Here is a 14,649-nt window from a genome sequence, read left to right on the forward strand (position 1 = left end):
TTGCACAAGGTGAGAGTTACGAGGTAAGTTTTATTTGGGGCAAAATGAGCACTGCAGCCCGGGAGACAGCGTTTCAGATAACTCTGAGAAACTGCTTTGAGGAGGCGAGGGGAGGAGCCAGGATAAATTAGGAGTTTTGCAACAAAGGGCAGGTAGTCGGGGGACGTTAAAAGATTATTGTTAATGAAAGAAAACCAGATATCTCAAGTTAAGGAATTTAGATCTTTTCTGTGTATGGGAAGGTGCCAGAGTCTGGGCTCATTGAAATCATTCCTTTGATGTGAACCTCAGCTCTCTGGGGCCGGTATCCTGTATTTTCACATCCTGAGTTTCCTCAGGACTCACCGCAGGGAGTGGCTGCAGTCTGATGGCTGCTAGATGGCAGGTATTCTTTTCAGCCCTGAGTTTCCTCAGGGCTCACTGGCTCACGTTGGATGGTTGCAATCATTGATGACTGTGACATCCTTTGTTTATCCATACGGCAGGAAATATTCCATTTATAAATATTCCATTTATTAGTAGCTTTTTAAAAATATAGACTCTCAGACCCATATTTGAGTAGAACCTAGGACTGTCCATTTTTCAAAAGCCTCCCAAGTAATTGCTGATGATCAGCTGTTGGAACAATTGTCATAGAGGACTTGAAGAGTTAATGAATGTATCTTTCAAAGATTTTTCATGAGATTGTAACTCAGCCATCTGCTGGTTACGGGCTTGTTGTAAAATTAAGATAAGAAGGATAAATGAAGCACTTGGTATTGGTCCCTCTCTTTGCCTTCGTGGGAATTCATTGGTAGTAAAATAGATACCTCCTTTAACTTTCCACTGCCCACCCCCCCACACCGTTTTTGTGTACAGTAAGAGTTAGACCATGTTACCAAAGTGTTAAACATCTGTAGCAAATTTTAATTGATATCAGTTTTTAAATTAACAGATGCTGCTTTCACAGTTTTTAATTTTATTCTTTGAAAATAAACCTTTAGAAATTTAACTATATGAGTAAAATTGATTTTGTCAAATAAATAGAGAGACCAGAAAAGGTGCTTTCCCAGAGTTATTTAAAGAAAAAAATATATATTGTTTCACAACTTCAACCTAATTTTAAGTAAATTCTAAATAATTCAGTTACTAAACAGATTTCTAAATAAATTTTTCTTAAAACTCAGATATAATATTGATATTCAACTTCAAAACAAACTATTTTAGAAATGATGAGATTGAGATTGACACATATACACTACTATGTATAAAATAAACAACTAATGAGAACCTACTGTTTAGCACAGGGAGCGCTACTCAATGATCTGTGGTGACCTAAACGGGACGGAAATCTAAAAAAGAGTGGATATATGTATATGTATAACTGATTCAGTTTACTGCACAGCAAAAACTAACACAACATTGTAAAGCAACTGTACTGCAATAAAAATTTTTTTTAAAATGATGGAACATTTCAAGTAAGGGCAAACTATGAAGAAATAGAGGATGTTTCGTTTGACATGCACTATGCTAATTTTTTTTTGCAGTTTGTGGGCCTCTCACTGCTGTGGCCTCTCCCGTTGCGGAGCACAGGCTCCGGACGCACAGGCTCAGTGGCTATGGCTCACGGGCCCAGCCGCTCTGCGGCATGTGGGATCTTCCCAGACCGGGGCACGAACCCGTGTCCCCTGCATCGGCACGCAGACTCCCAACCACTGCGCCACCAGGGAAGCCCCACTATGCTAATTTTTAAAAACATAGGGAGCAGTCTTTTAAAATATTTCATACTCATCATTTTTATTGGGTCTTGCCGTACCTTTTCTTGTTCTTTATAGGTGCTATGGCAAGCAGTTTTTAAACTTTACATAGAAATTTTAAAAATTTTGTTTGGAGAGTTTAGTAGTATGTATGGAGAGATAATTGGAGACATTACTATCAAAATTAGGAGGTATGATAGTTAATTTTATATGTCAACTTGTCTGGGCCATCAGGTGCCCAGATAGTTGGTCAAACATTATTCTGGGAATTTCTTTGAGGATGTTTTTGAATGACATTAACGTTTAAATCACTGGATTTGGGTAAATCAGATTGCCCTTCATAAAGTGGGTGGGCCTCATCCAACCAGTTGAAGGCCTATATAGAACAAAAAGACCAGCTTCCCTAAGCAAGAGAGAATTATCCAGCAGACGGCCTTTGGACTTTATCTATACCATCAGCTTTCTTGGGTCTTGAGCCTGATGGCCCACAGTGTAGATCTGGACTTGCCAGTTTCCATAGTTACATGATCCAGCTCCTTACAATAAATCTCTTTCTATGTATAAACATATCCTGTTAGTTCTGTTTCTCTGGAGAACCCTGACTAATATAGCAGGCATCATTGATCTTACTATAATCGTTTTTGAATACTGGAAAATACTTGTTTGATAGGGAACAATGATTAATTCAATCTTGTGATTATTACCATCAGGCTGCTTCTTCCATCTTCTACTCACTGAAATGCTGTCTAAGAGGTATGAATCCAGGTTGAATTCACTTTTCCTCTCCGTTAAGCAGCTTCCACCTTCCACCCTTATCCATATGTGGTGGTGAAATCAGTTAAAATGAACATTTAAGAGAACCTTGAAAGGGAAACAAACAAGCACAGGCTTGTTCGACAACTGTGTAATGGAAGAAGGATCATGGTTGGCCAGACCAGAGCCCATGGAGAGATTATGTATATATATACTGCAGGGTCTTTTTTCTTTTTTAATTTATTTTATTGAAGTACAGTTGATTTACAATGTTGTTAATTTCTGCTGTACAGCAAAGTGATTCAGTTATATATATATGTGTATATATACACACACATGCACACACATATTCTTTTTCATATTCTTTTCCATTATGGTTTATCACAGGATATTGAATATAGTTCCCTGTGCTATATAGTAGGACCTTGTTGTTTATCCATTCTATATGTAGTAATTTGAATCCTGCAGGGTCTTTTTAAGCCCCAGTAGGCAGGTAATATTCTCTCTTGCTAGCTACCTCTCTGATTCATGAATAGCTGGACCACTCAAATTCAAGGTGAGTTTTCAAAACTTAGGGAACCCCTTGACTCTATTATGCTGATCATTAATGTCTTTGATATCCTTTTCCTGACTAACCCATCCTGACCTGCTTTAATTCTTAGGGTCCTAGAATTGCTGTCTCTGCCCAGAGTTGCAATTGCTTAGGAATATTTTGGGAAGGAATGGATGAAAACAGGTCTTTGGCACCTGACTCAGCCAGAGTAAAGATATTTCTCATTCAGTGGTTGAATATCTTTGTGTTTAAGTTGTATTTAGATACTACTCAGTGGAGTTTAAAATGATCATTTTAGCATTACTAACACTGAAGCAATGTGGAGATGGTACCATATGTCCAGATCAAACTCTCTAAAAGACAATCATGTGGATATTTGGAAATAATAAAAAATATTTTTGTATAGATAACCAAATTTGGCTACCTCAGTCTGAGAGAAAGGTATTTTAAGCAAACATTATCAATAATTCATCAAGATCACTAAAACGCTGAATATCAGGAATGTGTATTCTGTTCTGCGGAATGTGAGGATAGTTTGTGTGAGACATCTCATGCCTCATGGAGAGCCAAGGTTGGTCAGGCTGATCAGGTTGGCCAGGCTTCCATTTCTCTCCCAGTAATCCATGATTCAGTTGAAGAAAATGATCTCAGATAGTAGAGTATTGTTTTTTGGTTAAGGATATATAAACAGATTTGCTCCTTTCCCAGATCCTCTAAATTGATACAATTAATTTAAACCTTCTTTCACCTCTCACACCACACCCCCAACAGATTTTTTTTTTAAATGTCTGCACTTTATTGCCCTCGTAGGGGCAGGAGAAAAATGTCTCATGTATCAAAAGCATAGATAGCAATTTGTACCCCTTAAGAAAGAATTGATTGAAGTGTATCCTTACATTTTGTTAATCAACAAATGAACAGCTCCAACCCCCATTATATTCCGAGGCATTACCTCCTGAGGGGTATTTCTGCCTATGGAAGAGGAAAAAAAAATCAGCTGTCAGGAGCAAACTTTCTTCTTACTTGCTCTCTTATCTTTTGTATTTTCCTTATGTGGGTAGGGTCAAATGAAAAATTAGCCCTCAGTTGGAAAATTCACTGGTCCTTTAGTAAGATGAATGAAATGAGTGTTACAGATACTTGAATGAATTGCTTTGTGAAGACTCAGAAATACCAAGTAAGTACATAAGTGTACCCTGTTTAATTAATCCTTGGGAATATCTAGGTTTACTTTCTTTTTTATAAATTTACTTATTTATTTGTCTTATTTGTGGCTGTGTTGGCTCTTCGTTGCTGTGCGAAGGTTTTCTCTAGTTGTGGCCAGCGGGGGCTACTCTTTGTTGCGGTGCGCGGGCTTCTCACTGCAGTGGCCTCTCTTGTTGCAGAGCACGGGCTCTAGGCACGCGGGCTTCAGTAGTTGTGGCACATGGGTTTAGTTGCTCTGCGGCATGTGGGGTCTTCCCGGATCAGGGCTCGAACCCTAGTCCCCTGCATTGGCAGGCAGACTCTTAACCACTGCGCTACCAGGGAAGTCCCTAGGTTTACTTCTTGAAATTCCTTCTTCACTCTGGACCTCTGAGCTTTTTGCAATGTCTGCTTAGGAAGTATGTATATGTGGAACCAATGTGATAACCTTGAGCACTATAAGGATGCACTATCAATAATAACAATGAACATTATTAATTGGAGAGGATTTAAGTTCTCAAATTACTTTGTGTTTTCTTGTTATTATGGCTGTTTCAGTGATCAAAAATGCTTGGAAGTTCAGGCTAAATGGCTTTACATATTTTCAGAAAGCTTTATTATTGATCATAGAAACAAACATAGAGGGTACCCCAAAGAGAGATCTTTTTGTAAAGATCTTCTTTGATACTAATAAGATATTTAAGGTAAGAATTCCTTTTAAAGCGATGAAAGCCAGTGTGCTGTGAAATCTTAAAATGGAAACACTTTTTAATCTTTTTTGAAAGGGACACAACAACTTCAGATTTTCTGGCATGACTTGAGAATTAGGCAGAATCCATTAAGCATTTAACACTGTAACACAAAGGTTGTATGATTTTTGGCCCTCAGGAGAAATATTAGAACTCAGAACCTGACAAGAGTGGCTCATCAGGACTATTATGGATTAATGAACTAAGAAAAGGGAAATGCTAGGAATAAAAAGAAGGAACACTCCCTTTCTCTTTACCTAAGTTCCACAAATGCTTTTACAGAAAGAAATTAAAACAAAATACTAAACATAAGAGCCAAAACTATAAAACTCTTAGAAGAAAACATAGGGGGAAAGTATCATGACATTCAATTTGGCAATGATTTCTTGGCTATGAAACCATAAGCAACAAAATAAAAAATAAGCTAGATTTCGTGAAAATTAAAAACCTATGTGCATCAAAGGACACTATCAACAGAGTGAAAAGATAACTCAAAGAAAGGGAGAAAATATTATTTGTAAATCATATATCTGATAAAGGATTGATACACAGAGTATATGGAGACTCATAACTCAACAACAACAAACAACTAATTAAAAAATGGGCAAAGGACATAAATTGACATTTAGTAAAGAAGATGTAGGGAATTCCCTGGTGGTCCAGTGGTTAGGACTTGGCGCTTTCACTGCTGGGACCCAGGTTCGATCCTTGGTTGGGGAACTAAAATCCCACAAGCCACTGCAGCGTGGCCAAAAAAAAAAAAGAGACATACAAATGGCTAATAAGCATATGAAAAGATACTCAGCATCTTTAACCATTATGGAAATGCACATCAGAACCATGATGAGATACCATCTCACACTCATCAGGATGGCTATTACCAAAACAAAATAACAAGTATTGATGAGAATATGGAAAAATTGGAATTCTTGCTCATTGCTGGTGGGAAATGTAGAATGAAATGGTACAGCTGCTATGGAAAATGGTATGGTGATTCCTCAAAAAATTAAACATATAATTACCATATGATCCAGAAATTCCACTTCTGGTTATATACCCAAAATAAGTGAAAGCAGGGACTCGAAAATATATTTGTATACCCACACTCATAGACGCATTACTCACAATAGCCAAAAGGTGGAAGCAACCCAGGTGTCTATTAATAGATGAGTAGATAAATGAAATGTGGTACATACATACAATGGAATATTATTTAGCCTGAGAAAGGAAAGAAATGCTGATACATGCTACAACAAGGATGAACCTTGAAGACATCATTACTGAGTGAAATAAGCCAGTCACGAAAGGACAAATATTGTATAGTTCCTTTTATATGAGGCACTTAGAGTAGTCAAAACAGAGACAGAAAGAATCATGGATGCCAGGGGTTGGGAGAGGAGTAAATGGGGAGTTAGTGTTTAAATAGGTATGGACTTTCAGTTAGAGAAAACGAAAAAGTTCTGGAAATGGATGTTGGTGTTGATTGTACATCAATGGGAATGTTCATAATGCCACAGAACTTTAAATGGTCAAAACGGTGAATTTTATGTTTTACATATTTTACCACAATAAAAAAAGATTCTAAGAAAGAATAACATATCTTAAATGTTAAATTTTTAGCTTGTTGTATTAGCTTAGTATTCCTCAGTTGGAAAAAACTACTGTTCTTTCTTTCTAGCAACCTCAAGATGAAATGGAACAAAATGAAGCTCCGTTACAGTAAGTATAATGATTTTGGGCATTATTATATTATAGATATTTTTTGTCATTTTACACGTATAAAATAAGTGGTCTTTTTCTTAAGAGTTTTAGAGTTATTGTATATTTTTGAATAATTGTCCCTTTAGCAACATAAATATATGTTACTTTACAAACATTGTAGATAGGTTTCATTGCATGAGAAAGACTGAATCAGTTGATTCTCTAATATTACTTAAAAAGCAAATTTATAGCATAGCATGAGGGAAGAATTTGTAGAGCTTATTGAAATTAGCCTTTCATAGAACTATTATACTTAAAGAGACCTTATCCTTTCAATTTTTTTATAAACAATGGTTCTCAAAGTAAAGCCTGTGGACCCCCTGGGAGTCCCTGAGGCTCTTCCCAGAGGATCTGTGAGGTCAAAACTATTTTCATAATAATGCTAACACATTATTTGCCTATTTTATGGTATTGACATTTGCACTTACAGTGCTAAAGCAAATGGTGGATAAAAAGCTGGAGCCTTAGTAGGCATCAGGGCAGTGGCACCAAATAGGACTGGTAGTCACCGTATTTTTCACAGCCATGTACTAGCGGTTTTAAAAAAAAAAAGGCCAGTTTTACTTAGTGCATTTGATGAAGCAGAAAAGTTATTAGTTTTATTAAATTTCTACCCTTGAATATATATCTTTTTACCCTTCTGTGTAAAGTGTGATAGTTGTCTTAAGAAGAGCACTTGTGCACTTGTTTGAGTTATAAGATTAGTAAAAAAAAAATAGTTTCACCTTTTTTTTTTAACTTGGAAGAATAACTAACAAACTGTTTATTCACAGTGGAGTATATGGCAGACATTTTCTTGAACTTTCTGGTAAGATCAGTGGAAATATTTACAAAGGTGACCTTTTTGAGATTTTTATGATGAAATAGATCAATATAGGGAAGAGCTGCATAACTCAGCAAATCAGTATTTTCTGAAAGACCGATGCATAATGTCACAGCATCACCCACAGACAAGTAAAAGATCCGTTCAAAGTGCAGCGTAGACCAATATAAAAGTTCATTGATTTTGTTTCAATTTTCACATTTCCAGTAACCTTTAAGGAAATTATTGCTTTTAGAGTTTTGGTATGTTATCTAAAAAGAATATGCACTATTATCCTAAAAGGCTGCTAAAGTACTCCTTCCTTTTCCAACTGCATATCTGTATAAGGCCAGATTTTTGTAATATACTTCAAATAAAAAAATATATCACAGGGCTTCCCTGGTGGCACAGTGGTTGAGAGTCCGCCTGCCGATGCAGGGGACACGGGTTCGTGCCCCGGTCCGGGAGGATCCCACGTGCTGTGGAGCAGCTGGGCCCGTGAGCCATGGCCGCTGAGCCTGCACGTCCAGAGCCTGTGCTCCGCAACGGAAGAGGCCACAACAGTGAGAAGCCAGCATACCGCAAAAAAAAAAAAAAAATATATATATATATATATATATATATCGCAAAAGATTGAATGTGTTGTAGCAGTTCAGGTGACAGCTGTCTTGCATTAAGCCATACATTAAAGAGATTTTTTTAAATGTGAAACAGTGCCACTTTCTCACTAAATTTTTTTTCATTTTGGAAAATGCAAAAATGTTTCATAATAATATAATAATATATTGGATTATTACTGTTACTTAAAAATTAATGATTATTTAACATTTTTCTCCATTTTAATTTCTAATATGTAAATATAAATAAATAGAAGCCACATGAACAAAAGCTCTTTGAGTTCCTCACTAAGTTTTAAGAGTGTAAAGGAGTCCAAAGACCAAAAGTTTGAGAATCACTATTTTAAAATAATCCTTTTACTGAATATATCAGCAATATAAGTTCATCTACAGAAATGGAAAAAGAGAAAAGACTAAGAAAGACTAATGCAGCATCCATGGTCTCACAGCCTGGAGAGAACCATTGTTAACATTTTGGTACATTTTATTTTAGGCTTTCTATATATTTTTGTTTTGTTCATATTTTCTACAAAATTGGGATTATTCTGCAGATACTTTTGTTTCCTGTTTTTTTTCTTTCTTTCTTTCTTTTTTTTTTTGGCTACACCACGCAGCTTGTGGGATCTTGGTTCCCTGACCAGGGATCGAACCCATGCCCCCTGCAGTGGAAGCCCAGCCTCCTAACCACTGGACCACCAGGGAGTTACCCCTGTTTTCAAATTTTAAGTAGTGTTTATCATCATTATTATTTCACATCATTAATATTTTGTAAAAACATGAATTTTAATGACCTCATAATATTTCATTGTATAACTTACTATACTGTAATTCATTTAATCATTTCGCTAATATTGGACATGTATGTTGTTTGCAGTCTTGCCTAATATAAATAATTATTTTTTAATACCTTAGATGAAAGTTTGCTCTATTTTCAAAACTTCTGTGTTAAATTCTCTTTTATAATTAAGGAAAAAATTCTGCTGTTGATTCAAACTACGATTTTGTTTTATTTTAAATCAGCTTGTACTCAAAGAATCATGTTTTAGGGGAAAAAATGGCATTCTTTTCTATTTGCCTCATAGAAATTATTCTATATGAGCAGATTCATTTTCAAGATAGCTTATACTGATCACTTCTATTTTTTTAGGCAGGAGAGAATGTTCAATTTATTATTCTTGCTTAGGATTCAAGTAGCTATGCCTGGTTCATAAAAACTGTTCTTAAAACAACTGGAACAAGAGGCTTTTTTTTTTTTAAAGGAAGATATCTTGATTGCATTTGTATAGTAAATTAGATTGAGAAAAAAATAGTTAACTGATTGCTTTTCTTCAATCAACTTTTTTTAAACATCTTTATTGGAGTATAATTGCTTTACAGTGTTGTGTTATTTTCTGCTGTATAACAAAGTGAATCAGCCATACATACACATATATCCCCATATCCCCTCGCTATTGCGTCTCCCTCCCACCCTCCTTATCCCACCCCTCTAGGTGGTTGCAAAGCACAGAGCTGATCTCCCTGTGCCATGCATCTGCTTCCCACTAGCTATCTATTTTACATTTGGTAGTGTATATATGCCAACGCTACTTTCTTACTTCGTCCCAGCTTACAGTCAACTTTTAATTATCCCAGGGTAGATGATCAAAATTGTAGATTAGGCTTGACCTTTATTTTGCTCACAACCTCTTCCCTTCAGTAGTTCCTACCTTTTTTTCCCCTGCTGTGAAATGTAAGAAAGGTAAATAATGTCTGAGAATTTTCTCATGAGTGACTTTCACTTACATCTCAAGCTATAATGACAAACTTTCAGTGTATTTGAGGATTTAAGTAGTCAAGCTTCATAAATTAGGACCAATTTTTCTCTCTCACTCCACCTTTCTATTTGGTAGACAGTCATCTCCAAAGTTACTTTCAGACCTAAATGTAGTTTAGCTTGTCTACACTCCTAAAGTTCATTCCTTAATTTTTTTGGCTCTTTCCATTTTTGCAGCCATTTGAAATTTAAATGTTAACAAATTGCTAGTAATTGGAGCAAAAAAAGTTGATCCTATTTGAAATTCCTTTAAATTAAAAAGAAGTTTAAATTGTATCTGAATGAGAAATAGTAGGGTTTTTTCCATTTGAAACTTTATATGTATTTATTAATTAATTGATTGATTTTTTTTTTTTTAGGATTAGAAAAAGTTGTCCAGCGTTCACTGTGTCATTTCCCCAGGCTGAACTTTCACTGAACCACCAGAGTATTCAAGGTACACTTTGATGAGTAGAGTCATATAAAGTGAATTTGTCTTTGCCTAAAAATAGAAGGCTTAATTAGATATGGATTTATTTACAACTAGGCTGGTCTACTATACATTGCTTCCATACATTTTTACATATGAAATCAGTGTTGCTGTTGACCTTGGAATCATGCTGCTTAAAGTTGCCCATATGCGAAGAGCTCAGGTGCAGTCAGTACCTACTCCTCCACATCTACTTTTTTGACTTGTAATTTGGGGGCTCAAATTTGAAAACAATGTTTGTTTTCTCTATTCATAGCATTCTTAATATGTATGTCATGTCTTTCTTGACTGGCAGTTAGGCAGGCCATTTACTTGATTTCAGCTGTATTAGAGGGGTAGCTGTCTTTCACTTTGAAGTGCCACCTATGTATGTTGTATGACAGTGTAGTAAATATTCTTAGTGGTCATTGAAACTTTGTATTATAAGAAAAGGCACAAGGACGTGATACTTGAAGTTGAAAAGCTAAGTTTTAAAATCTCTGTCTTCTGATCTGTTGCTACTACAACAATAGCAGTACCACTTAACGCCATCACCAACTCTTGCATGCCCTCCTAGTGCCTGGATTTTGGTCTGTAATATTATTTATTCATTATTTTAACAAATATTTATTGAGCCTGCTAAGTGCCAGGTGTATGGGTGCTATGGGTGTACAAATGCCAAGCAAACCGGGGATCCTAAAAGGATAGCTGATCTGTCTTGGAGCTTGAAGATATTAGGATGGATCTGAAAATCTTACCATTGTTGGAAAACAAAAATGCTTTCAAGGATGTCAGGGGGCAGTGCTAAAAGGGTAAAGAGCTAGCTCAGTTGTGCTCCCACTGGCCAACCTGTGACAAATTAGCTGGGGAAAAAAACTAACATGATTTTGGTTCATGGAAATAAGTTTGTGAAAAAAAAATCATGAGTTCATAATGATACTCAAAAAATGTTAGTAGTGTTCAAAAGGTAGTCTCAATACAGGAAAAAAAAGCAACTATCGTAGAATGTTTAAAAATTTTTAATAACTTTAAGAAATAGAGACTTGTTGATACATGTACCTTTAGGACATCTCCTGATTCCTTTTGGCCGCTACATGAATGTTCCTTTTTATGCCTAACTCAACAGCATGAATTCATTTAAATTCTGTTACCTATAATGGAGATGATAATGACACAGAGAAAGTAGATATGATTTTTCCATGTAGTTGCGAATACTTAGGATAACTCAGCCAAAGTAGAGAGGTTAGTTTTTAACTAAACTAATTCCAAACAATTATAATATTACCTGGCTTCATGTGAAATATTTTTTTAAGGAATGGAAGAATTTCATAATTTTATTGCCAACATACTTTTATATCAATAAATTGGTATAATATTTATTAAATATTTGATATATCACATGAATGAGGGAGTCATTTCAAGTTATATGATTAAGAAATGCTGAGTGAGACAATATGTTTTAATGCTTTAATAAAACTGGAATGAAAACATATAATGTTATCTTCTAGGACCTGAGGCTGAAGATCCTAAAGTGTTAACACACCCAGAAAAGGTTGGTCTGTATAATAGAAATTAGCTATTCAAATCTTGGGTTTAGATTTTTTTAAAAACATTATGTTGCTTAAAGTATCAAGTTCATTTAAGTTTTCCCCTAGGCAGGAATATGACTAAACCATTTCAATAGATAGAATTGTGTAACAACCCATTTCAGTGTTTTTGTTTTTTTTTAAGGGGAATAATTTTCCAGTACTTTTCTCGTAAACTCTTGTATATCTGTCTTTGGAATAAAGCAGGCTTTCACTGTTCTTTTTGCGAGTGGCAAAAAATTTTTCCCTACATTCTCGCATTCAGTCTGGGCTGCCACAGTCAGACAGAAAGCGCGAGGACACTTTTCTTATATCTGTAGTGGAGACCCATTTCAGTATTTATTCTTCCTTATCTCTAATGAAATAGAATTTTCTTGATCTGTGTTTCTTATCTAGCATTATAAGTCTTTTATTCTTTATCTAGAGGAGAAGCATATAATTTAATATCAAACTAGTTGCTGAGATGTAATAGCAAAAATGCCTTCTGTTGCTTTGTCTATTACCCTTGTTCCTTTAATATTTCCTGCTGGATACTGCTTTCCCATCTTCCAGTTACTAATCAGTAACCATGTACCTGAGGGCTTGTTTTGACTTTGCTTTCTGCTTGGTGCTATGGGAAATCAGAGGACTATAAGATTGGCTCTGCCCATAACAGACTCCAACAATCAAGGACCTCCCCAGGCCAACCCTGTCATACACCTGTACCTTACTTCATCTCAGGTATACCTTACACATTCCCACCTCCATGCCTTTGTTTAAGTCAGGAGCCAGAAAGCAAGGGAAAGAGCATAAAATTTGGAACCACATAGGTTGTGTTCCAAGGGCAAGTGTGTCATTTACATGTGTAATATACGGAAAGTGATACTCATTTCATAGGATTATAGTGAGGACTGAGAGCAGTGATGGCTCACGGTGTTTGGTACCTAGTTGGTGCTTAAGAAATACGTGTTTTTCCTACTTTTACGCCTTCACAAATCATTAATTTCTGGCTTAAGTTCCTTCTCCTCTTTGGATCTGTCTCAGATGACTGTGGTGATCTTGACCAAAGTAATTGCTCCCTCTTTAACATTGCTTATTCACTATATCAGTATTTCCCTATCACTTGCCTCCTGTGACAGTAATAGATCTTCTGAGAATAAAGGATTTTTTTGAACAAAGAAGTTTAGAGAACACTGTATCCTAAAGTCTCCTCAGAGATTTATAGTGCACGTTTTGAAAAGTCTTGTAGTAAATAAATCTGTTTAACTTTGTTTAACCGAGCATTTTTCAGGCAATCTTGAAAACCCTTCACTGCCTCCCTTTCTTTCCCCCCAGAAAACTTATTCTTGTTACACTAGGGCTATGGTTTATGCCATTCATTTGAGTTCATGCAGTGTTTTTGACATTATTTATAGTTTGTTTATTTATTTATTTATTTTATTATTATTTTTTTTTTTTGCGGTACGCGGACCTCTCACTGTTGTGGCCTCTCCCGTTGTGGAGCACAGGCTCCAGACACACAGGCTCAGCGGCAATGGCTCATGGGCCCAGCCGCTCCGCGGCATGTGGGATCTTCCCAGACCGGGGCACGAACCTGCGTCTGCTGCATCGGCAGGTGGACTCTCAACCACTGCGCCAGCAGCGAAGCACGATTTATAGTTTATTTAATGTCTTATGTATTAATGCCTTCAATCTTAATTTAGGAATTAATTTCCTTTAGGGCAGAGTTATATATATATATATATATATATATACTTTATTAGATCTAAGGCCTTGAATTTAGTAGATATAAGGACTTCAGATAAGAGGGAGATCTTGAACATGACTTCAAGAATGGATAGGATCCAGTTCTTCAATTCCTTCTAAATTTCTTTTATCTTTCTGAGCAAATTATAGTTTGCATTGCTAATAAATATATCTTATTAAGCTCTGGATGCTATGTACAGAGAATATAAATGGTGGCAGGTAGAAAAGGAAGAGAGGGAGAATAAAATGGTTTTCACTTCCCTTATTCAAATCAAATCATAGTATTAGAGGGCTTACAAGTTACAGTGCATTCTGGAAGAGTGATATGTCAGTGAAGGTGGATTTGATTTTTAGAAACAGGCAGAAGTCACTGAAACCCATTCTGATATTTAAGGTCAAGCAAATTAACAGTTTTCAATGTTGAAAGAAAGTTTAATGCTTTTAAGTTATTGAGACTGATTTTCTTGAATGGCTTATAAACAATTTTGAAAGCGCTTTCAAAAGAGGAAGTCTAATAATATTTTGATCATTGGAAATACTGTGAGAACAGGTATAACCTATTAAGGTGATGTCTTTGAAGATAATAGTCATTTTGTGTTTTGTAGTTTTGTGTTTTTTGTTTAAAACAACCATAAGTCAGAACCGTTGATTTATAGCCAGAGCTTGTAATATTTACATAGAACTGTTTTCATTTCTCCTTTTCTCCTCCCTGACCACCTGTCCTTTGGCCTTTCTACATCACATTTACATATGCGTACAGAGGTGGGGAATAAAAGGAAGGTGAAACTACACCAATTTTGTTCCTGGTTAATTAATAAAATTCAATAGGGATTTTTAGCAAGGGAGAATTTTTCAACTATTAACTGCAGTGAAGTTTTTAGATTATCTGTTGATTTAACTATCCATGTTATCTCTGGTCTT

At 35.8% G+C, this 14,649-nt stretch overlaps 1 protein-coding gene across 3 annotated transcripts in view; it reads left to right on the top strand.

The window, feature by feature from the left end:
* Positions 1-14,649, top strand: part of ANKRD31 (ankyrin repeat domain 31) — a 133,140-nt gene that overhangs the window by 13,638 nt on the left and 104,853 nt on the right. For all 3 annotated transcript variants that reach the window (XM_027100814.1, XM_027100813.1, XM_027100811.1), the window contains exons 4-6: positions 6,655-6,695; positions 10,329-10,405; positions 11,926-11,969. In XM_027100814.1, the coding sequence (XP_026956615.1) occupies positions 6,655-6,695; positions 10,329-10,405; positions 11,926-11,969 (162 nt within the window). The remainder of the gene's footprint in view (positions 1-6,654; positions 6,696-10,328; positions 10,406-11,925; positions 11,970-14,649) is intronic.

This window comes from Aethalodelphis obliquidens, unplaced genomic scaffold, assembly GCF_003676395.1.
Source record: "Aethalodelphis obliquidens isolate GAN/ISIS:26980383/991018 unplaced genomic scaffold, ASM367639v1 scaffold4, whole genome shotgun sequence".
NCBI classification, from domain to species: domain Eukaryota; kingdom Metazoa; phylum Chordata; class Mammalia; order Artiodactyla; family Delphinidae; genus Aethalodelphis; species Aethalodelphis obliquidens.